At 37.3% G+C, this 25,344-nt stretch overlaps 1 protein-coding gene and 1 pseudogene across 3 annotated transcripts; one reads left to right on the plus strand and one right to left on the minus strand.

Moving 5' to 3' along the window:
• The window catches only part of LOC126620624 (receptor-like protein EIX2), a 59,841-nt pseudogene that overhangs the window by 6,930 nt on the left and 27,567 nt on the right, over window positions 1–25,344 (minus strand).
• On the plus strand, window positions 2,245–9,522 carry LOC126620619 (G-type lectin S-receptor-like serine/threonine-protein kinase At4g27290). Of its 3 annotated transcripts, none has more exons than XM_050288830.1 (8): window positions 2,245–3,649; window positions 3,763–3,903; window positions 6,986–7,042; window positions 7,763–7,917; window positions 7,997–8,207; window positions 8,284–8,521; window positions 8,615–8,765; window positions 8,942–9,522. In XM_050288830.1, exons 1-8 carry the CDS (start codon window positions 2,281–2,283, stop codon window positions 9,236–9,238), a joined length of 2,619 nt encoding a protein of 872 aa, XP_050144787.1. In that variant the 5' UTR covers window positions 2,245–2,280; the 3' UTR covers window positions 9,239–9,522. The 3 variants fall into 3 exon arrangements, with proteins under 3 accessions (XP_050144787.1, XP_050144788.1, XP_050144789.1); XM_050288831.1 differs by having other exon boundaries at window positions 3,772–3,903; XM_050288832.1 differs by lacking the exon at window positions 6,986–7,042 and having other exon boundaries at window positions 2,246–3,649.

The following is a 25,344-nucleotide window of genomic DNA, read 5'->3' on the forward strand; positions in this document are numbered from 1 at the left end:
AAAACTGCAGCATCCATCACCATCTAACTAGCCACTCCGATGAACCTTGCCACCACCCAAACACTACACTGCCACCCTTGCTCTCTCACAATCTTTCTATCTCTCCCTCTCGGCTTCTTCCTTGACACAGAGAAGCACATAAGCAATGACGACAATGGAGTTGGCAATCTCCTGTGAGGCAACCACCAGCATCACCTTCCTCTCCTCACTGGAGACTCCCCATTACCTTTTGCTTTCTGGAAATCGAAATCGATGCGACGAAATGACAAGCTCCATTGTGGCTTGACTCCTCGGCGAGATTTTCTGTCGAATCCAGTATGGGTGAGTCTCGAAAACACCTTAGTTAGGTTCTTTAAGTTGTTTAGAGACGTTTTTGTGCACTGCATGCCTGATTTGGTTAAGTTTGGAAGCAGTTTCAACTCAAGGGACAAATTCCCCAGATTTCCAGTGAGGGCTATGATTTTCAGGCTGATTTTAGGCTATCACCGGCCACCCAATGGCCCTGAAGAAGGTAAATTTTGAATACTTACCTTTGTAGCTTTGTTTTAGCTTTTGAATTGTTGAAAATGGTTGTGTTTTGGACCAAAATAGACTTTGAAACCCCTGGCGTGGTTGCAGGTCGCATTGTTGCTGCTTGTGGTACTGTTGTGGATGGCGCGTGGAGCACAGGCACCTCCACTGGAAGGATGACTGCCTTTCAAGGATGAATATACATTTTCAAATGTTTGTTTCAGATTGTAGGGTATTTCGAATTTGTTATTTTTTTTTTATTTTTTTTTTAATTTAATTGATAGGGCACAATTACAAAAATTGTGGTAACATGAATCTGAAATGGCATCTGACACAAGTGTCAGAACAGGGCACAATAAAAACCTTATTTGTGCTCAACTCTTTGAGCACACATAGCCTTATCGTGCCCTCTAATCAATGGTGACGCCCATAGAGGGCACATACTTAAATATAGTAGCTGCACTGTTGCTATTGGTCTATGGGCACAATTGTTGGTGCTCTTTGGTCTTAAATGGCACATATAATTTATTGTGTGCAGTGCCCATACTTTTTTGTAGTGGAGAAGCTTCTAGTTAGCAAGTGATTTTGAAAAGCAGTTGAGAAGTACCGTTTCTTCGTGCCAGGACAGGTAATAAGCGACAATGACTCTCTGTAGGCATGAAACGACATGCTCCGTGTGTTTATTAGCTTTATTTCAGGCAGGGAACGATATTCCATCCGATTGCATTTTATATTGATTTGTTTGTTCTTTTCCTTTTTTGTAAGACTTTGTAATAGCCAAATAAAAAATAGTTTGCTTTTTCGTTTACCTTGTTAAAATTTCAGTGTATAATAAATATTATAGTTCGTTTATTTATTAGATAATTGTTAAATGACTAAACGATCTTAGAGTTTGTTGAGTTTTAGCAGATGAGAAATGCCAAAAATACTTTTAAAAGTGGAACTCTTTATAGAATTTAAAGAAAACTAATGAAAATGACTTGAAAAACCTCATATTTTTTAGACAATGTTATATAATATTGGCATGAGAATTAAAAAGTGACTTAAAAAATCATTGTGCAACATTGCAGGATGAAAAAAGAGTGACTAATATAGAATAAAAATTCAAATACAAAGATTGCCAGCATTCATTTTTAAAAATTTGAACACGTTTCTCTTTGAGATTTGAACGCGTAACCTCCCAAATAAAATGAAAACAAGATGCAATCAAATAATGATTTGCATAACCCTATGGATGGTCATTTACTTATGACACGTAAAAGTTTGACATGTGTACAAATATATTATTTATTTATTTTCTCAAATACAGACACATTTTTTTTCATTCAATTACAAACACATTTAATGAATAAACTTGGTACAAAAAGTTGGTTCCCTTCACCCAATGATTTGATTTTCTCGCTAATACTTGCCATCATATTTGAGGTAGGTTTTATTAGCTAATGCTTGAATTCCATATAAGATTTGACATGCTTGATGGGTATTTTGTTTCTTTTGAAGATGAAAGTTTTGCTTCTTTTGTCTCCTTTAAAATTCAAGGACTAAAAATTTAACGGTCATGCAATTTTATGAGCCAATTCATTCTATAATTTTCGCTAACTGATATCAAGTGAATTATTGTTTCATGACAGCTGGGAGAGAGGCATTTATCATATGAATTTCTTTGGCAATCCACCATTGGACAAGTGATCACTATTATTATCAGCTGTCAATTTAGTTGGGTCTTGGGTTAATTAAGATACCCAAGTCCTTTGATTTTTCTTTGGGTCAATGGTCCATCTTCTCTGCATAATTTTTGTATTAATTTCTTTGGACAAAGTGTACAATCTCAGAACAACCATGCAATCATGCAAAGCCTTGAGAAGCTTTTTTATGTGCTTGTTCTTCTTATTCTCCCTTCTAAGAATCTCAGCTGCAACTGCACTGGGCACAATCACTCCGAGTCAATATATAAGAGATGGTGAAACTCTGGTTTCAGTAGGTGGAAGCTATGAACTGGGATTCTTCAGCCCTGGTAAATCAAAAAGCCGGTACTTGGGAATATGGTACAATTTTTCTACTGATGCAATTGTGTGGGTAGCCAACAGAGAAACACCACTTGGTGATTATTCGGGACTTCTGAAGCTCACCAAGCAAGGAGTTCTGGTCCTCCTCAATAGCTCAAACAGCATTGTGTGGTCATCGAATTCTTCAAGAATCGCGGGGAATCCAGTGTCGCAACTCTTGGATTCTGGAAATCTTGTGGTGCAAGATGCAAACGAAACTAACCCGGATGACTTCTTGTGGCAGAGTTTTGATTATCCTTGTGACACACACCTACCGAAAATGAAGATTGGTTGGGACTTGGTTACTGGTTTAGATAGATCTCTCTCGTCTTGGAAGAGCACAGAAGATCCTGCTCCAGGAGAGTTTTTGATACGAATGGATTATCGTGGCTTACCACAACTTCTTCTTATGAAAGGAGCTAAGATACTGGCTAGACCAGGGTCATGGAATGGCCTTTATTTGACAGGATTAGGATATCGTTTTAGAGAACCAAATCCAATATCTGCTTTTGAATTTGTGTTGAACAAGGACGAGGTCTATTTTCAGTACAGCCTCCGAAGCACGTCAGTGTTCTCGAGAACTGTATTGAGCCCATCAGGGGTCGTAGAGCAGTTCACATGGGTGCACCAAAAACAGAGTTGGGATCTTCCCGTTACATTCCTAGCAGATCGGTGTCAAAGTTATGCCTTGTGTGGTCCATTTTCTAGTTGCAGTATCAATAACTTTAACACTCCGATATGTGAATGCTTTAAGGGATTTGTACCAAAATCTTTGAAAGATTGGAATTCGGGATATTGGTCTGATGGATGTGTTCGAAGGACTCCGTTGGCCTGCAGCGATGGAGATGGCTTCATAAAGTACAGTGCGATGAAATTGCCAGACACATCAACCTCGTGGTTTGATAAAAGCACGAGCCTTAAGGAATGCAAGGGATTATGTTTGGGAAACTGCTCATGTACTGCGTGTGCAAATCTGGACATCAGGGAGGGAGGAAGTGGCTGCGTGCTTTGGTTTGATAACCTCACCGACATAAAAGAATTCACTCCCAACGGTGGTCAAGACCTCTATATACGGGTGGCAGCTTCAGAACTAGGTACGTCTTCGACCTTTATCTGCAGTATGCAAAGTAGGGTTTAAATAAGTTAGTGTTAAAATCACAGTTACTGCAACACTACGAGATCACATGAAAAGTTTGCTTTAAAACAGAGATTTCAGATCATGCTAAGAAAAAGAGCAATTTCAACAAGAGACGGCTACTAGCAATTCTCCTCAGCTCTGCAGTTTTTCTCATGGGATTGCTTGTTGGAATGATATTGTACGTACAGAAGAAGAAACTCAGAAATGAAGGTAACTATTTTCGGACACATTAAAAATGCATTAGATAAGGTAGTTAGTATTTAACTAGCGATGGTGCCGCACGATGCTGCGAGTTTTTAAACCATATAAAACATATCAAAAGTTCCACGTATATATACGATATGCAATATTTATGCATGTGATTCATGTCTTCTTAACCATTAACAAAACAAACTGAAAAAATGAAAGTAAAAAACTACACTTAAGTATAAATCAATGTATTAAAAGCGTGAGGCGTGGGCGAGGCTTCCGAGGGATAGCCTAGCCTAGCCTAGGCGTGAGGAGTGAGGCAAAGCCTCACGGGACCTAAATTTTTTAATATATACACTGAGTGTACACATATATTATATTAAAAAAAGATTATTAATCAATAATCACACTGAGTACACACATATATATACATATTATATATATATATATATATATATATATATATGTAATAGAGGATGAAAAACACAATGAACACACATATAACAATGCACGTAGACATCACACACATCCATTATATAAAAAAATAAAAATCAGAAAAAAAAGGCAGAGAGGCGATAATGCAAGTAAGAGATATGAGGCAGTTATGGGTTTGGGAGTTAAAAAAAAAAAAAAAAAAATCACCTAAGGCGTGCCTAGGCAGCTCCGACGACGCCTTCCGCCCACTCCAGCAAAACAGTGGCGTTAGCCTTCGCGCACAGCCTCAAAGGCACCCTAGGCACGCCTTGAGGCTAGTTTTTTAAAACATTGGTATAAATATACATGCGGTTTGCAAATTCATTTCTAAGTTCTACAACTGCCACTTATTCCAAAACAACTACTTACTCATCCTCTCCTTCCTCTTCCTCTCCCTCCTCTTCCTCTCCCTTCATAATCCCTGTCATTGTCTTTTTGGATTTTGGCAGCTAAACATGCTCATTTTAATAGTCTCTGCATCCACATCATGAGGACCTTTTTGTACCTGAAGTTGCAGCACAATAATATGAGAAATCTTGCAATACAACACTACCAATTTTAAAGATCATAACATGCAGAGAGACAGTGACATGATAATCTTCCAAACAAACAATGGGGTTTAAGGAATGCATTTCAGAATACTACATACCAAAAATGTTGATTCCAAGTTGAGCATATAGAGAGAAGAAGCTATCCACAAAGTGTTAACCACCACGTGATATTGAAAGATGGTTTTGACGTATTGGGTGATCCAGTAACTATGCAAGTTAGAATAATCTAAGTTTAAATCCCTATTAGCACTAAAGCATTATCTTTCAGTATAACTCATGACTCAAGCTAATAAATTTAACAACTACTCTCAGCTCTAAATCTTAAGAATAATCAGAAATCCAACAACCTTAAAGATATTTGACCCTCCCCACAACATAGAATTGACGGTTTCCAGACGCAGTATCAAATTTAAAATAGTATCGCACTAGTAAACCATTGACTGATGTACACACACATAAATGGGTGGGCTTGTGAGTGTGACATAACATTGATCTAAGTAAACCTCATAAACCAAAATCAAAACCAGTAGACCATTGCTCCAATTTTCTCAAAACACAAAAAATATTCCTGTATTTTGCTCTCATAAAACCCCACACTAATCTCATCTCATTTAAAACTATCCTAATCAGATAGCCTTATTGAAATTTATTTGGAGAAATTGATCAATTTTCGAATGGGTGGCCTTATGAGTGTGTGACATAACATTGACCTAAGAAAAAAACCAAAATCAAAACTAATTTAGAAAACACCAAATCATGTGGCACTGGAAATGATAACGAGGGGCAGGCAACCCAGCTCGAAAGGAATAGGCCTTTACATTCCTTTTCAATTTCTTTACCAAAATAATTGCAAATGCATATTAAATATTCAGCAGTATTTAAATCATAGGTGTATACGAAATTCTAATGATCATAACAATATATCTTCGACCAAAACAATACATCATTTCATCTCAAAAAACAATACATTATTGATCATAACAAAGATTCTAAATTCTAATGAAAACTTATATCAAAATTCGAATTAAGCAGTATACGTATTAAACAATAGCGACAGCACAACATACAAAAATGCTCTCATAAATGAATTAAAGAATTCTAGATGTTGTGATGCCTAACTTAGGATAAGGTCTTGGCGTGGGACTAATCAACTGAACAAATGATCAATGTTTAGAGGCGCTTACATGGATCTCACATCACAAAAATTAGAGCATGCACCAAAATCCACAACAAATATCACAAAAATTAGAGAATGCCCCAAAATTTGAGGCCTAATTCTCTATTTCACAGAGGAGAAAAACCAAAAATAAGGGTAACAAAATCACAATTCTCTGGCAATAAAAATTCAACAATACATTAACAAAATTATTGTAACTGAATATACCTCAAAAAGCCAACGGCCCAATTGCTCCCTCCAACGATCCAAATTTCTGAAATTCACAAACACAGCAAAGCCATTAGCAATTTGACATGCTTAGTACAATCAAAATTCACAGGAACAAACAAAGGATTGAACAAACAAACTTTGCGAGCTAATTAAATATTCACACACACTGTACTTACACACACTGCATACACACACAAACTGATTATAGACACAAAGCACAACATTCACACACACAGTCACATATACACTCACACGCACACCCGCACATACTGTGTCATACGTACACACACACAATTCACACATACACCGTCATGATAAACCACACTGCATACGCTTACACACTCACACATTCCCACATACAATCCATGTGTATTACTTTGCACACAAAATCTTTATCACACATACACTATGATGAAAAACCATTTTGCAGATTTGACATCCATTATAGCACAAATTAGGGTTATGTTCGTATCTCTTCAATACTAATGTATACATTTCCACTTTAGCACAATTTTGAAATCCATTCTAGCACGTTACAAAAACTATTATCAACATTTGTGTATTAAGAGATAAACTATATTCTTAATCTGGTATCAAAATGGTGTTAATTTGGGTAAAAACATTTGTGTATCCTATAGTTTTTTAGCAAAAATTTACTATCCATTCATTTTAGTATTTGCATTATCTACAGGAAACACAGTACCTAACCAATTTCATCATCAAATTCAGCAATGTATACATTTCCCTGGTGATTTTAGTTTACACTATTCTTAATATAACATGGTTCTTTCTTTTTAAAGTACTTTGTATTAATTCTTTTGTGAACAATTACTCAATAGCATCTGTCAATACTTCAAACAAAGAAGGAATCACTCGATTTACCCTTCTAGATTGCATTTCAAGTTATACACTATACCTGAATGAATTTTCTAGATTGCATTTTCTATATGAATTCTGTATTTAGGTGGTAAACTGTTGGATATAACCAAGGTCCTAATTCCTAATCACCTTAATTGATCAAAGTGGCCAAGCAAATCTTCTTGCAGTTTGTCTTTGAAAAAATCCTACTTAGAGTAAAAATGAACAGTAGTAAGTCATAGCAGAACCAGTAAATTGAAATCGACATACAAAAAAACAATTTGACCACTGCACATATAACTCCATAAATTACTTACCACATCAACCTTGAGAGGTCCAACATATCTAAAAGCCGCAAAAACTTTTCCATGTTCAACTCTAATCACCTAAAAACACTGAAAAGCAGAGGAGAACATATAAATTCTTTAAAATTCTCTACCCACGGATAAGTTAAAAATCAAAAGCACTGACCATTCCAAGGAAAAGAGCAGCCATTATTAGATCACCCAATACATTAAAAATGCATTTGATAAGGTAGTATTTAATTCCGATAGTGTAGCTAACTGTTCACATCTTTTTATCCATGCTGAAGAATCTTCTACTATTTCAGGACTCAGAAGAAAGGATTGCAGACAAGAATACGTTGGAGAAGACATGGAAGAGATGGAGTTACCACTGTTCGATTTGACCACCATAGCTAAAGCCACTAACAACTTTTCAAGCTGCAACAAGTTGGGAGAAGGTGGCTTTGGACCTGTGTACAAGGTAACATGAATTCATGCAACGAAAATTAGCTATATTGCTATAAAAAAAAATTAAGTCTTTTTGAAATGATGGTCCACAGGGTACACTGATAGGAGGAAAAGAAATTGCAGTAAAGAGGCTTTCAAAGAATTCCGGACAAGGAACGAGAGAGTTCAAAACTGAAGTTATACTCATAGCCAGACTTCAGCATCGTAATCTTGTTAAGCTTCTCGGTTGTTGCATTCAAAAAGACGAAAAAATTCTAATATATGAATTCATGCCCAACAAAAGCTTGGACTTCTATATTTTTGGTATGATCTTCATTTTCAACCTTATTATACTAGGATTCAATGTGGCATCGAAATAACAGGCTTAAAGTTTCTTCAGATCAGGAGGGACAAAAATTGCTTGATTGGCCTAAGTGCTTCCACATTATCGGTGGAGTTGCCCGAGGGCTTCTTTATCTTCACCAAGACTCTAGATTAAGGATTATACATCGAGATCTGAAACCTAGCAATATTCTGCTAGATGATAATATGAACCCGAAGATTTCAGACTTCGGCCTGGCTAAAACATTCGGCGGTGAACAAAGTCATGCCAACACAAACAGAGTGGTTGGAACCTAGTAAGCATGCTTAGACTTGTTGTGTGGTTTATAATTTTCATTGTTCTACTTTTGAAATTCTTTCTCACTAGTCGCTACATATTGATCTGGCAGTGGTTATATGTCTCCGGAATATGCAGCAGATGGAATTTTTTCGATGAAATCTGATGTGTTTAGCTTTGGAGTCATACTGCTCGAGATGTTGAGTAGGAAGAAGAACAGGGGATTTCTTCATCCAGATCACGACCACAACCTTCTTGGACATGTAAGTTTAACCAACGAGGTGATGATATTTTACTTTAAAAAGAATAGTGAATTAGACGGTGCTCTTCGAAGCACGTCTTCTAATGACATGCATTTGACAGTATAGAAGGTCCGCAACAAAGCCCCTTTTACATATTAGCCCACTAACATATCATACATGTTTCAATTTGTTTTAAGGCATGGATACGATGGATTCAAGATAAACCACTAGAACTCATCCATAAGACATTTTGTGATTCGTGCAACATATCTGAAGTGGTAAGGTGTCTTCATGTGGGGCTGCTATGTGTGCAAAGAGTACCTGAGGATAGACCAAGCATGTCATCTGTGGTTCTGATGTTGAGCAGTGATGTTGCCTTGCCGCCTCCAAAGCAGCCCGGTTTTTACACTGAAAAAAGCGTCCCTGAATCATCATCAAGGACGCTTCTTTGTTCAAAGAATACTTTCAGCACTACGTTGATAGAACCTCGGTAGATCATCATTGCAGTGCTTGTGAGTCCTTCAATCTACCATCACAAAACGTGTTTGGAAGGTTGACATGAAGCTTTTAACCTTAGCTGGCAAACAATGAGACGTGTGATTATAACTCTGCAAGAAACATATTTATGATTACAACTTTAGGAGTTCCAGAAGCAAAACAAAGAAACGATTTGGGGTTGTTAGGTTGAAGAAAATTAAGTTATAGCTAAAGTTGTGTTTATTATTTATATATTTTATTTTATTATTTCATAAGAATATAAAAATTTCATTGAGAAGTAGATCACGCATAAGTACACGGGAAGTTGGAGACGAGCCTTCCTCCAACAACACTATAAACTCCTCGAAAGGAATTGCCATATTTGGCTAAGATCACAAAATGTAAAGCTTTATGGGTCGCGGTCCATGCACTTAGGTCTAGTTCGGGTATTTGACTGAACCAAGCAGGCGATTTGTAAATCGCTGGAATTCACACTCAAGTCTGGTTCGAGACGTTTGATGGTTAGATTGATCAAAAGATGTAATTTGTGAAACAAAAGTGAGTAATTGCTTCATGATACTGGGGAGAGAGGTGTTTGTCATTTAAGCTTCTTTGGCAATCCTCTATTGGTAGAAAAAATTAATTACATGCATTTGGACCACGTGGCCGTCTTCCTACAAACACAAATAAGTGAGGCAGTTGTACCGAAGTTTCTCTCCATCCGAGAAGTGGTTAAGTTTATCGGCTAGCTTTCAGCTTAGTTTATCCTTGAGACCAACTTTTCAAACCATGGGACCCAAAGTCTAACCAAAAAAAAAAAAAAAAGTAAAGGAAAAAGACCCTTGAAAGAGAGTTAATATTCTTCTTCTAACTCCTGTGCAGAAATGATGTACAATTTCACTTGATTTTCTAGTAACTTATTATTTAAGTGACTTGATATTCGACTAATCTTGCGACCTCAATATAGCTAGAATAATAGAGTCTTAAGTTTGATTGACCAATTACGTAATCACCATTTAGTAAGACTTATTATGGTGGGACATGAAATATATAATTGTGGTAATGAGTATTTCTCATATGATAATAGGGTTGATTGAGAGATATCCTAGCAACTATATAAAGATTGTCTCTGCTTTTACAATAATCATTCTTTTATGTACTAAAGAACATATAGTTTGGAGAGAGTAGAAGACATTCTTATACATGCGCCGATTCCTCTCTACATATAAGTTAATTGTAATTCGTTTATTGAATTATTGGTTTATTAAATCTGTGATCCTAATGTCTTTGTTATTGTGATTTTAGAATATGTCTTACAAAATCTTCAATTAACACACAGTATTTTTTTCAATTATTTTTATGGCATGGACACTATGGATTCAGGATAAATAGCTTGAACTGATCGATAAGACGCTTTCTGATTCGTGCAAACATATCTGAAGCTGTAAGGTGTCTGCATGTGGGGCTGTTATGTGTGCAAGGAGTACATGAGGATAGACCGAGCATGTCATCTGCAGTCCTACACTGAACAAAGTGTCCTCGAATCACAATCAAGGATACAATTAACAAGAAAATGTTTGAATTGTGAATAATGTAAGATAAAATATATAATGGAGAACGAAAGTAATGGAGAAGGAAAGTAGTTCATGCTTAAACAACAAGTATAGGAGGTTGGAGAAGCAAGACGAACATTTATACAACAACAATGAAATATGGAGGTTCTCCAAACCAAAAAGCGCAACTGTCATTTTGTAGCTGTCTCAAGTAGCTGTCTCTTGTTTTTGCGGTGCGGGGAAAAAATTGCTTGGCTCTATAGTCCCCATTATTCGTATGAGTGTCTTGAAAAGAAGGATGTATCGGTGGATATATGGGTGATCACTGCCTTGAATCATGACAGATCTTAATGCGTTGATAGATGGCTGCCTTCGTAATTGTTTCCTTGATTATTTTGAGGCATTTATTTACAGATGTTTTCATTTCTTATTTTTCTATTCATGGTTGCCCATGTTCTTGTTGTTGAATGGTGGCCAAGTGGCCATTACCTTTTGGCTATTAAACAAATAAAAAAAAAGTGAAAGAAAAAATGATGAGGGAACATCATGATGAGGAGGCATCATGATTATGTTTATTGAAAAGAAAAAATGAATATTATGATGATGTTTTTGAATTTTTTATTGGGTGCTTTTGTATTGATGAAGTTATCATCCGAATGTGAGAGAGGTACTGAAGGGTGCACCATTTTCTGTTTTAGTAGCCCATCTTTGAGAGAGCAAAGAGAGCTGCAGAGAGCAGAAAAGAAGAAGAAGGTGCTCTTCTTTTTTGTTAGTAATCACTCACCAAAGTAGTTGTTGATGTAATAGCTTTGAGCTTTGTATAGAGAAGAAATTAATCACTATATTTCTTTCTCTATTTGTTTCTTTGGTGTGTGAAAGCTATTGGTTGTATTTGGTTATTTGGGTTGTGAGATTGCCAACACTTTGTAAACTTCCATTTGGTTGATAGTGGATTATTGGGTGAGCTCCTACTGCTCCGAGGACGTACTCCAGTTACACTGACTGTTGAGGAACCTCGTTAAAATCTTGGTGTCTTTTATATTTTGTTCTTGCATTTTCATTTGATAAATTTCCTGTGGGTAAGCTTGAGTTGGTTCCATAAGATTTGGTGCTATCCTAGCACAACAATTGGTATCAGAGCACTGGTTGCTCTTGGGTACTGTCTAGTTGCCAAAGATGTCAGACGGGCAAGATGAGAATCCTTTTGGAAGCAGCTCCGGGTTTGCAAGAACTACGGTGCAAAATGCAAAGTTCGAAGTGGAAAAGTTTGATGGCACAAACAACTTCGGGATGTGGCAATGTGAGGTCAAAGATGTGTTGGCTCAACAAGATCTACTTGCCGCTTTGGGAGAGAAGCCGGAAGCTATGTCGAAGCCAGAATGAGAGAAATTAAATTTGTGGGCTTGCTCTTCAATTCGGTTGTGCCTTACAAAAACTCAGAAGTATTTTGTGATGCGGGAGACATTAGCAAGTGTGTTGTGGCAAAAATTAGAAGACAAGTATATGACGAAGAGTGCAGAGAACCGGCTACACTTGAAGAAAAAGCTCTACCGCTTCCAATACAAAGAAGGTACAAAAATGATTGGACATCTTGATTCTTTTAATAAGTTGATTGCCGACTTGTTAAATTTAGATGAGGATATTAAGGATGAAGATAAGGCCTTAATATTGTTGAATTCCTTGCCGGATTCTTATGAGCATTTTGTTACCACTATTATGCATGGTAAAGAAACTGTGAAATTTGAAGATGTGTCAAATGCCTGGATGAATTATGAAATGAGGCATATAGATAAAAATCATATAGTACCTCTGAAGCTTTATTTGTTAGAGGTAGATCATCGGAGAGGGGGTCCTCTACTAGTAGGAAAAAATCACATTCTCGACTTAGAGGAAACTCTAAAGGTAGAAAAACCTTGGAAAGGGATGAATGTGCCTTTTGTCATAATAAAGGCCATTGGAAGAAAGATTGTCCTAAGTTGAAGACCAAAGGAAAAGAAAGTTCTGAAGCTAATGTTGCTGAGGTTGAAACAGATCTTTTTGATTTTGCTTTAACCACTTCCTCATCATTTGATTGTGCTACTAAATGGGTGTTGGATACGGGTTGTACTCATCATATGACTCCTTACAAGGATTGGTTTTCGAGCTTGAAAGAGTTTGATGGTGGTGTTGTGTTCATGGGAGTTGACAATCCTTGTACAACAAAAGGGATTGGTACAGTTCATTTGAAGTTGCATGATGGCATGATTAAAGAGTTGACAGGTGTTCGGTATGTACCGAATTTGAAGAAAAATCTTATTTCTTTGGGCACTTTAGAATCCAAGGGCTTCAGGTTTCATTCAGATGGGCAGACATTGAAAGTTACTTATGGTGCACTTATTGTGATGAAAGCTCATCGATATGTTCATTTGTATTTATTGCAGGGAAGCACTGTGACAGGTGAAGCATCTGCAATCTCAGAAAATATGGGCACATCCGGTTCTGATACTACTAGACTGTGGCATATGAGATTAGGCCATACCGGTGAGAAATCTCTACAAGGGCTTGTGAAACAAGGTCTTCTAAAAGGTGCCATAACTTGTAAGCTTGATTTCTGCGAGCATTGTGTCTTGGGGAAGCAAACTAGAGTGAAGTTTGGTACTGTTGTACATCAGACGAAGGGCATTCTTGATTATGTGCATTCGAATGTTTGGGGTCCTACAAAGACTCCCTCTTTGAGTGGTAGACATTGGTTCGTGACCTTTGTTGATGATTATTCAAGAAGGTCTTGGGTCTACACTATGAAGCACAAGAGTGAGGTATTAAGCATTTTCTTGGGTTGGAAGAAAATGGTTGAGAACCAGACTGGGAGAAAGATTAAGATTTTGAGATCGAATAATGGTGGTGAATACACATCCAACCCTTTCTTTAAAGTTTGCAAAGAGGAAGGGATTGTGAGACATTTTAGTGTCCGGGGAACTCCACAACAAAATGGAGTTGCAGAAAGATTGAATCGAACCTTGCTTGAGAAGGTTAGATGTATGTTGTCTCAGTTGGGTTTAAGCAAGTCATTTTGGGCAGAGGTAGTTAATTATGCATGTCACATCATCAACCGGTTACCCTCAGCTGCTGTTCAGGGTAAGACACCAATGAAGGTATGGACTGGAAAACCTTCTTCTGATTATGACTATATCCGTATTTTTGGTTCACCTGCTTATTTTCATGTGACTGAAAATAAACTTGATCTTAGAGCTAAAAAGGCTATCTTTCTTGGTTTTAGTAGTGGTGTCAAAGGTTACAGGTTGTGGTACCCAGAGATGAAAAAACTTATAATCAGCAGAGATGTGATATTTGATGAAGAAAGTATGTACAAAGACTCTGAGAAGAATGTGAAAGATGTCTAACAGGTGGAGCTTGAGAAAGTTGCCTCTGGTACTTCAAATCCTATTTCCACTGATGCCGAAGCCACTACAAGTGAAGAAGTTGGAGACCATGAGGATGTTGAAGAAGTTGAACTTGAAGATTCTATTCAAGTTGAAGAGCAAGTTTCACCTCAAGAGTCTATTGCAAAGAACAGAGGAAAGAGACAAATTACCAAGATAGCTCGGTATAGTGACTATGTTGCTTTTGCTCTTCCTATTATCATTGATGATATTCCATCCAATTTCGAGGAAGCCATTGAGAGTGAGGAGAAAAAGAGGTGGTGCAATGCCATGGGTGATGAGACGAATTCTCTCTTGAAGAACAAGACTACGGAGTTAGATAAATTGCCTAAGGGCAAGAAAGCTATCGGTTGCAAATGGGTGTATGCCAAGAAGGAAGATGCTGATGAGAAAAGCAATGTGAGATTTAAAGCAAGATTAGTTGCTCAAGGGTATGCACAAAAGGAGGGCATTGACTATAATGAAATCTTTTCTCCAGTTGCGAAGCACTCCTCAATTCGCATTATGTTAGCTCTTGTTGCACAGTATGATCTTGAGCTTGTGCAACTTGATGTGAAGACGGCTTTCCTACATGGTGATTTGAATGAAGAGATCTATATGTGTCAACCGGATGGGTATACAGTGAAAGGGAAAGGGAATTTGTTTTGCAAATTGAAGAAATCACTTTATGGCTTGAAGCAATCTCCAAGGCAATGGTATTTGAGGTTTGATAAATTTATAAGAGGCCAAAATTATTCTAGAAGTCAATATGATCATTGTGTGTACTTCAAGAAGTTGCAAGATGGGTCTTTCATTTATTTGTTGATATATGTTGATGATATGTTGATTGCCTCAAAGAATGTCGAAGAGATTGAGAAATTGAAGAAGCAAATGAAGAATGAGTTTGAGATGAAGGATCTTGGTGAAGCGAAGAAGATCCTTGGCATGGAGATCACTAGAGATAGAGAGAAGGGTTTGGTCAATTTGAATCAAAGACAATACCTTGAGAAGTTGATTCGGAAGTTTGGAGTTCATGATTCAACCAAACCGGTTAGTACCCCTTTGGCTCCTCATTTTAAATTGAGTTCTCTACAATGTCCTAAAACTGATAAAGAGAAGCTGCAAATGAAAAATATACCATATGCAAATTTGGTTGGTAGTTTGAGGTATGCAATGGTATGCTTTAGACCGGATATTGCTAGTGCAGTTGGCATGGTGAGTCGATATATGCATAATCCAGGTAAAGAGTATTGGCAAGCAACTAAGTGGATATTGAGGTATCTCCATGGTACTCGAGACGTTGGTTTATGCTTTAAGAGAGATGACTTTGGTATTGGTCATTTTGCAGTTGGTTATGTTGATTCAGATTATGCAGGTGATCTAGATGGAAGGAAGTCTACTACAGGCTATGTGTTTACTATGGCTAAAGGGCCAGTTTGTTGGAGGTCCATTTTGCAGTCGTCTGTTGTCTTGTCTACTACAGAGGCTGAATATATGGCAGTTGCTAAAGCTATAAATGAGGCCATTTGGATACATGGGCTGATTAGAGATTTGGGGGTTGATCAGAAGCAGGTGGAGGTACATTGTGATAGTCAGAGTGCCATTTATTTGGCTAAGTATCAGGTTCATCATGCGAGGACCAAGCACATAGATGTGCGTTATCACTTTGTTCGTGAAATTGTTGGTGAAGGGGAAATCATTCTCCAGAAGATTCCAACTAAAGACAACCCCGCTGATATGTTGACTAAGGTTGTTGGTGTAGCCAAGTTTGTTCACTGTTTGAACTTGGCTCACATTATGCCTATATAAAGAAGGCGTTGAGTAGTAGGAGTTTTGGAGCATTTAGCTCGGCATGAGTTGTTCTCTTGCTAGTGTTTGGGAGTGATTTTTTGGGTCAATTGTGTTGGTTGGCTTATCATGACGTTTTCGGAACTTGGCCAAGGTGGAGATTGTTGAATGGTGGCCAACTGGCCATTACCTTTTGACTATTAAACAAATAAAAAGAAAAAAAAAGGTGAAAGAAAAAATGATGAGGGAACATCATGATGAGGAGGCATCATGATTATGTTTGTTGAAAAGAAAAAATGAAGGTCATAATGATGTTTTTGAATTTTTTATTGGGTGCTTTTGTATTGATGAAGTTATCATCCGAATGTGAGAGAGGTAGTGAAGGGTGCACCATTTTCTGTTTTAGTAGCCCATCTTTGAGAGAGCAAAGAGAGCTGCAGAGAGTAGAAAACTGAGAGCAGAAAAGAAGAAGAAGGTGCTCTTCTTTTTGGTTAGTAATCACCCACCAAGGTAGTTGTTGTTGTAATAGCTTTGAGCTTTGTATAGAGAAAAAATTAATCACTATATTTCTTTCTCTATTTGTTTCTTTGGTATGTGAAAGCTATTGGTTGTATTGGGTTATTTGGGTTGTGAGATTGCCAACACTTTGTAAACTTCAATTTGGTTGATAGTGGATTATTGGGTGAGCTCCTACTGCTCCGAGGACGTACTCCAGTTACACTGACTGTTGAGGAACCTCTTTAAAATCTTGGTGTCTTTTATATTTTGTTCTTGCATTTTCATTTGATAAATTTCCTGTAGGTTAGCTTGAGTTGGTTCCATAAGATTTGGTGCTATCCTAGCACAACACTTGTTGCCTCTGTTCGTGTTGCTTTTTCTATTTTGATCCCTTGGTTCATGGTTGCCTTTGGTTACTTGAAATTGTGCTGCCTCAAAATGTTTGGGTTCATGTAATGGTTTGCTCGGTTTAAATGTTTTAGTTATTTATAATTTCAATTTAACCTAGTATCCTGCACATAGAAAATATGATAAGCTTCTCATATATAATCTCATGATAATGGAGAAGCTATATATACAACCTCTGAGAAATGAGCACGGCCATGTTCACTTGTGTCGACGTCTGTGGGGGGTTTCTGTGTAAAATAAAATAGAATAAGGTGATCTATGTGGGAGATGAAAGTTCAGGATTCAGAAGAACAATTAAGCATTTTCTGGAAGAGGGAAAGAGATATCTTTTAAGGTACCTTCCTTTTCTCTATTTTCTCATTCATTCAAACACAGCCCACCCGTGGTTTGAGTTACAGCTTTATCTGAGTTCAATTTTCGAGTTTAATTTTAATCGGTTTCCATGGTTGATCTAATATTTTAATTACTTTGATTTGGTTCCTTTTGAGGGTTTTTGTTTCTCTGAATCTGACTTTTTGGTTGATGTGTCTTGATCAGACCTCCATCCTAATATTTCAATTTTTCCTCATAGATTTTGAGCTAGCGTTGCTGATACTAGGCTCCATTCATCTGTTATCTGCTGCCTTAGACAAACAAATTCAGTGGGCTGGTAAATTCATTGTCCATTTCCTTTTCAAACTTGTGGATTGGACAAACAAATTCAGTGGCAAAATAATATATTATCTTTTGGTTTAGGACTCAAAACTGAATTATATGCTCTTTTGGGAGGAACGTTTGCCAATCTACTCGGCTGCGTGAAATGTTTAATATTAGTAGCAAAATGCACTTTTTGAAAGCAAGGAATTAATTCAGTAAAACTACATTAATGTAGATAGATGCCCTTTTGGAGGAACATATGCCCATCGGACATCTCTGTGAGAATGTATATCATAAATAGCATGACACGCCCCGACCCTGATATTCCTTGAATACCAGGATGGACACATGTTGGCCGACACCCGAGGGTGACGAAAACCATTAATTGATACAAAAGCTAAGAATAAGAAATAAATAAGGGTTAGAAATTTAAAATACAATGAATTAAAAATTTTAGGAACATGCTCAGAACATACAACTAAACCTAATCACTAAGAAGAATTAAGATGAAATTGAATGAATAAAGAAGTGGGTCCTACATCGAGAGGATTCAAAGATGCTGCTGCGGAAGTGCCTTGTCGCCTGGATTAGGTGTCTTGATCCTAAGTCCTGAATGGGAGTGTAAAACAAAGGTGAGTGGACCAAGTTCATATATACAATAATAATAAAACAGTTATCAAGATACTAATCCCCACAGTTTAAATATAATGAAAACTACTAGCATAAAAAGTGATAGGTTTTTCTGAAACTCTAGCATGCCATAAAACATCTCAAGAGGTATAACGCAGAAAAACATCATATAAATCATCGCGTAAATCATCTCGTAGATCGTCTCGTAAGCGCGGTGTGCTGCTAGTAAGATCACTGAATAAATATCACTCCCGGCCCAATGCCTGCTCTGTGGTCTCTGCGCTCGTAGCCAGAGATTACCAACTCCCGGCCCAATGCCTCTTCATGTCCCTCAACCCATAGCTAGGGATTATTTCTCTCGGCCTCAATGCCAACACCAGATTCTCACCCCAGGCGGCATAGTGTCCACTAGGTACGCACAAATAGTTACACCTCTCATAAATAACCACTTCATAGTATAAATGTCGTCCATCGTCTATACTATAAAGAGGGGTTTCAAAAACATGTTCTAGCATCCTATCGTCATCTATCAAACAGTCTACCAGTTTATGGTTTTTATAGAAAATACGATATATCAAAATATAGCTCAATATAGGCCAACAATTGATTCCTCACCAAAAACACGAGACGAAAATCAATATATTTAATAAACAGGCTTCACATAAATCAAATCATAAACTCGTAAGCATGCTAATCATTTATGCAATTAAACTATAAAATCATGTAATTTTAGAAGGGATCCACTCACAAGTACTCCTTAGCAGTAGAGTTGTGCGGATAAGGATTAAGAATTTCTTCACTAGCAACTTCACCTAAACACAAAAATGTAATAAATGAATAAAAGGGTTTCCAAAGGATTTGGGCTTGAATTAAAATAAATAAAGGATTTAGGTTGAATGGGTTAAGGTCTAATGGGTTTTTAGAATCCTAAGGTTGTAAGGTTAAAAGGGTTTAGGGAAAAGAAGAGTGGTTTGGGCTTAAACCCAAACCCACACTCACACACACGCCAACCCACATACACACACCTGCACAACACATACATACACACCCACACGTACACAACACACGCACACACACCACACAAACATACACACATGCACAACATGCATATGCATGCACGACATGCGCACACACTCATGGTACACACACACACACACACGCACTACATAACACACACACCACACAACCCACACACACACATACATGGGCCATGCAGGACACGACCCAATCACACACACACTCCACACAAACACGGCCCGCAGGCCAATTAATCAAAAAGGGAGATGGGCTAGTTCCAGTAAGGGCTAAGGCCCGAGGTTGATTGAGAAGGCCGGGTGGCTTGGTGGCTTTGGGTTCAGATCGGGGAAGAACACCGGAGCTGTGTAGCTCCGGTCGACGGCAAACGATTACACCACTACGCAAACCAAGTACTAAAATGAAGAGGGAAGAGAGTAGCGTATATTTCTTACCCTAGCTTCACCGTGTACGGCCATGAGAGCTCGGAAAGAATCCTCGAAAGTCACGGGTTCGTCGAACAATATGGGTGAGTTTCCCCCGTGCTGTTCCCGTCCTCAAACCTTGGAAGAACAACATGGTTTTCATCATACAACGTCTAGAAACCAACATGGTAAATTAAAAAGGTAATTGAACTTACCTAGTCGGAAGAAATGGAGAAATCCGTCGGAGGTCCCTTCTCTGAGTTCCTCGACATCACTGCGACGGAGAGGGAGAGACACGGTGCAAGGGACATGATGATGAAGATGGTCTAAATAGAGTTGCATGCAGGATGCTTGGCAGGTCACGATGCAGAGAGTGAAGGATAGGGTTTTGAGAGACTGGAAAGTGTAGAGAAAGAGAGTTACGGGAGAGGTGAGGGAAAAGAGAGAATTGAGAGATGAGAGACCGAAAAACACAAAAATAAAACAAGGTGGGCCCCACGAGCTCACCAATTAAGGTCTTAAAAAAACTTTTAAATAAAAGTAGTGTTGGGATGTTTCATGGAAAAAGCACTTTCAGAAGTTAGTGACGTTTTTTGGAAACCGTAATGGACTAAGCATATTCTTGCTCTTGCTGGAAGTCTTATTTTTCTAAATGTATCGGATGTAGAGACTTACGGAAGTGAGGACCAATTCAAGCTAACACAAGGCGTGGTAACCAGATAGTATAACCAGATAGTAACAGGCACGCGCTCCTATCGTACCACCGGTGAATGAATGTCGGTCAAATAATTGCTCGAAGATGCATAGAGAACCGTTGTTTGATGCAAGTACAAGTGGTTGTATTTGGTTTCTCTAGTACAAGTTTAAAAGAGAAGAATGTAAAGGTGCACTTATCTACATTATGAACAAGTGTTATAGGGCTGGGTTCGATTCAAAACGGTTCGGTTTTTTGTCAAAATCGAAACCAAATCAAAATTTTCAGTTCGGTTTCGATTTTTTCATGAATTTTTTTTTTAATACCTGGAGCTTGAAGCACATTTCTTTTTTCCGCATTCGGCTGCAAATTTACCCTTTCTCTCCACACTCCGCAGATCCAGAGCCATCTTAAGCAGAGATGAAGGTGGTCGCTGCATACTTGTTGGCTGTGTTGGGCGGTAAGACCACCACAGCTAGTGGAAGTGGTGTTGTTGCAGTTGTTGCAACTGATTGTGGTGGTGGTGCTGCCGCTGCCCTAAAAGAGGAGAAGCAAATAATGATATCAGGGGAGAAAAAAAAAGGGAAAGAAATGGGTGAGACTCTCACAACACAAAAATCAAACAAATCGGCAATACGAAACAAAACAAAAACCCATAAATTTACACCAAAATTTCAGATTCCCTCCATGGAATTTACTCTAAAAAAACCCATAAATCGACAAAATAAATAAGAGAGATTGGAGATCTTACCCTGGAGTGAGAAGATCGAGAAACGGAGGGAGAAAATGGAGAAGAATGGAGAAATTTGAGGTATGGACAAGGAGGGAGTCTGGAGGCGCAGGGGACAAGAGAGAGAAGACAAATAGAAAAGGTATGGCTGCTACTACTAGTGGCTAGGGTTTTGTTAATTTCTAATTCCACAAAAGACTATAAATTTAAATGTTTATAAATAGTTTATTCATACAATCAAAACAAAGTAAAACCTATTGCCAAGTTGGTTTCAGTGAAACTTTTCAACCTGGAGCACATGGGTTCGAACTCTCTTTCCAAGATTTTAGTGATTTTTTTAATTTTTATAATTAAAATATTACAAAAAAAATAATTAAATATATATATATCGGTTTGGTTCAATTTCTGAACCTCAAAAACCGAAACTGAACCAGCCATATTCGGTTCGATTCGGTTTGACAATTTTCGGTTTGGTTTTTTTCGGCCTAGGTCTGGTTTGGTTCTCTGTTTTTTTCGATTTTCGATTTTTTGAACCCACCCCTAAATTGTTATTTTGATAAAGTGCAACATTGAATGGATTACCGTCACGTATATTTCAAGTTTACATCGAGAAAAACAGAATACATGATTTGCCCGTAAGAACATCTGTTGAAAGATGGAAAAATTACACAAAACTACCTCAACTATTAGGGTCACGACAGTTTCATACCTCATCTTTTAAAATTGAAAATGTCATACCTCTGTCAATTTTTCTGTTAGTTTTTCTGTTAAGTGCTGACGTGACAAGAGACGGGGACCACTCACTAATCCAGCTGGATTAAAAAATAATTAAATATATTTTTAATAATTAAATATTAAAAAATTAAGAATAAAAAAACAAAAACAAAAATTCCTAGGGGTGCGGCACGACATCCCCTTCCCTTTACCCGCACCAATTTCAATTTTTTATGTTCTTCTCTCTCCTCCTTCTTCTTCTTTATCTTCATCTTCTTCTTCTCCTGGGCCGAAACTGGATTTGTCACTTTTTTTTTTCGTTCTTCTTGGGCCGAAACTGGGTATGAATTTTTTTTTTGTTTTTTTTTTTGGTTTTTTTTTTGTTTTTGTTTCTGGGTTGCAAGTAGAGGGAAAAGGGGACAAAGATGAAGATGGGGAGGAGACAGAGAGGGTTCTTCTTCTTCTTGGGCCGAAACTGGGTTCGAAATTTTATTTTTTTATTTTTTTGTTTCTGGGTTGCAGGTAGAGGGAAAAGGGGAAGAAGATGAAGATAAGGGAGGAGAGATGAGTGTGTGTTGGGTTGGGGGGGGGGGAAGAACTGGGTTGGGTTGGGTTTTTTTTTTTTTTTTCTTTTCTCCTTCTTCTTCCTCCGTAGGAAGGGGTGTTTTAATTTTTTCTTCTTCCTCTTCCTTCTTCCTTCTTCCTTCTTTTTCTGGGTTGTAGTTTGGCTTTTTTTTTCTCCTCCTCCTCCTCTTCTTCCTCTTCGCTTCCTTCTTCTTCTTTCACGGGCGGGCCGGGAGGGGGGGTTGAGTTGATGGGTTTTCTTCTTCCTCTTCCTCCTTCTTCTTCCTTCTTCTGGGTTTTTTTTTTTCTGGGTTGCAGTTTCCATTTTTTTTTCCTCCTCTTCTTCTTCCTCCTCATTCTTCCTCCTCATTCTTCCTTCTTCTTCTTCGGTTCTTTCTCCTTCTCCTGGGAGGGGGGGGCGGAGGGGCGGTGGGGTTGGGGGGTTGGGTTTTCAAATTTTTTATTTTTTTTTGTGTGTTAAAGATTAAGCAGGGAAGAAGATGAAGATGGGAAGAGAGAGAGGGGGGAAGGGACGACTTTTTTTTTTATAACTTTTATTTATTATTTTAATATTTAAAAAATATTAAATACTTTTTTTAGTTTTTAATAATATTTTATTAATTTTTTAATAGAAAGTGGGCTCTGAATCAAGCCACGTCAGCACTTAACAGAAAAACTAACAAAAAAATTGACGGAGGTATGACATTGTCACAAATTCGTAAGATGCGGTATGATATTATCAATTTTAAAAGATGAGGTATGAAACTGTCGTGACCCCAATAGTTGATGTAGTTTTTTGTAATTTACCCAATTATTTTTATTTCTTTATGTCATAGAGTGCAAGCACCATAATACAAAATAGAAAGGTAAAAACATCACATAAATATAGTACCATCGAACATCATAAAATATCCTTTTGAAAACATGCCACTTTCAATGCAATTGCTACACCATCACCTGTTCTTTTAAAAAAAAAAATTAAGAAAATCTCGAAAGTATGAGGGGAATTTTTATTAATATATATATATAAGGTACACCTAGTCATGGAGGATATAAACTTAACCCCTCATAATACAAGAAAAAAGGATAAAAAATACATGAAAACAAGGGGGGACATATACCTTACCCTTCTAGAAACAAAATCAACAAAGATACAAGAAATTGCTACCCCATCACCTTATCTTTGATGTCATCAAAGAATCGAAAATAGGCATACCTCCACGGTGTTTTTAAGACCAATGTACCGTAAACACCCCAAAAGCCTACGATAAAGCCAAGTACCACGCTGACATAGAACCACAACTTATCATTTCCATCTTCATTCTTGTCTTTTGCAACCTTCAAGCCATCTCCAGGGCACTGAGTTGAAAGAGGAACGCCACATAGCAATGGATTATTCATGTAAATGGATAAATCATTCAACGTTTGAAGTTGGTTTCCTGAAAGAATTCTTCCGGACAAGTTGTTGTAAGACAAGTTCAAGTGGCTTAAAAAGTTTAAAGATGACAAGCTTTGAGGCATCTGTCCCGAAAGGTGATTGTGGGAGAGATCAAGAGTTTCGATCAAATGCATTTTTCCGATCTTGGAGGGTATCTTTCTGATCAATTGATTCATGAACAAGTTCAACGTACCCAATAAAACAAGGCTACATATCTCTTCAGGAATCTCACCTTCTAACACATTCGATGAAAGATCAATGCTCTTTACCAATATGAGAGTCTTGTTATACAAATATTGACCCCCTTTTAGTGTCCACTAGCAAGAGTGCCCGCACGGTGCTGCGGGTTTTCAAACTGTACAAAACATGTAGAAAGTTTTAAATGTATATATGATATGCCATACTATTTACATACATGTGGAAAATGTACTTACAACACTATATACAATAAGGAACAATGAGTAGGATTGGACTTTGTTAATCTGATGGGCTTGTTTTCATTTTGCTTAGGATAGTTGACTGAAATTAGGAGAGAAATAGAAAAAGAATTTCATAAATTGTTTATGAAGGAAACAAATTCAGTTCATATTATATATAATAGATGATCTATTACCTATAAGGAAGAAGATTCATAAAAATGAAAATCATAGACCCTAAAACTTCCAACATGGTGAAAAATATAAACATTGCGAAATTGGAATAGAAATCAATTCTGAAAAGAAACTGAGAAGAGGGATTACATTGAATGGAAACCGTAAACACTAACTGAAACAATTCTTATAGAATAAGTCAGTCGAATTTACAACATAGTGAGGAGTGTAATCTTGCTGCCAATTGCTAAACCAAGACTACCTACACCAAATCAGAACATTTTAATCCTTCAATCAGTTATATTGGATGATGCTAAGCATGCATGGTTAAATTAGACGATGACTTGGAACATCTTCTTAAAGCTTAAAAGTACATCACTTCAATTAAGCATATGTCGAGACTATCTCTAATCCTTGGTTAAACCATGACTTGGAACATGTCCTTAAAGTCCCAAATTTTAGTTGGTAAAACAGCACAAAGAACTTATAGCTCCAACCAGTAATCAAACTCTACTGAAATCAGCTAGGATAATAACTGAAATGAAAAAGAAACAAAAATATAGGAATACTATATTAATTTTCAAATCTTACCACCAGTCTGCAGGGTGTGCCGAAAGCTTGTGTCTCACCATGGCTCAGTCTTTGCCTTGTTAGTAACTTTGCCGTCAAATCTTTCAACTGCAATGATCAATTGAACATGATCAGAGAAAAACCACATATGGAAAAGCACACAACTTTCAAAATGCTCATGGAATCCACAATCAAAACTTTTCACTTTGCTTCTATCTGCAAGATACCAAAACGATATTAACAATGAAGGGATCATAACAAATCTCATTAAAGAACACACTGCATTTATTACCAAAGTGTTAACCAGGTGAAAGTATAAAATATTACGGATTTACAGAGTCAAATTCTACATTTGTTGATTATAATCAGTGAAATAAACAGTAATCTATACAACAATAAATATAAAAATAGTTATTGAAGTTGATTTCGCAATTTCTGAAGGTTTAAAGACTGGAGCATCAGATATTTGTTGA

This window comes from Malus sylvestris, chromosome 5, assembly GCF_916048215.2.
Source record: "Malus sylvestris chromosome 5, drMalSylv7.2, whole genome shotgun sequence".
Lineage (NCBI taxonomy): Eukaryota > Viridiplantae > Streptophyta > Magnoliopsida > Rosales > Rosaceae > Malus > Malus sylvestris.

Coding starts and splice junctions, on each gene's coding strand:
- LOC126620619 (XM_050288830.1), top strand. CDS start 2,281: ATGGTCCATCTTCTCTGCATAATTTTTGTATTAATTTCTTTGGACAAA. Junction 3,650..3,762: donor GGTGGCAGCTTCAGAACTAG/GTACGTCTTCGA, acceptor GCTTTAAAACAG/AGATTTCAGATCATGCTAAG. Junction 3,904..6,985: donor GAAGAAACTCAGAAATGAAG/GTAACTATTTTC, acceptor CATTATCTACAG/GAAACACAGTACCTAACCAA.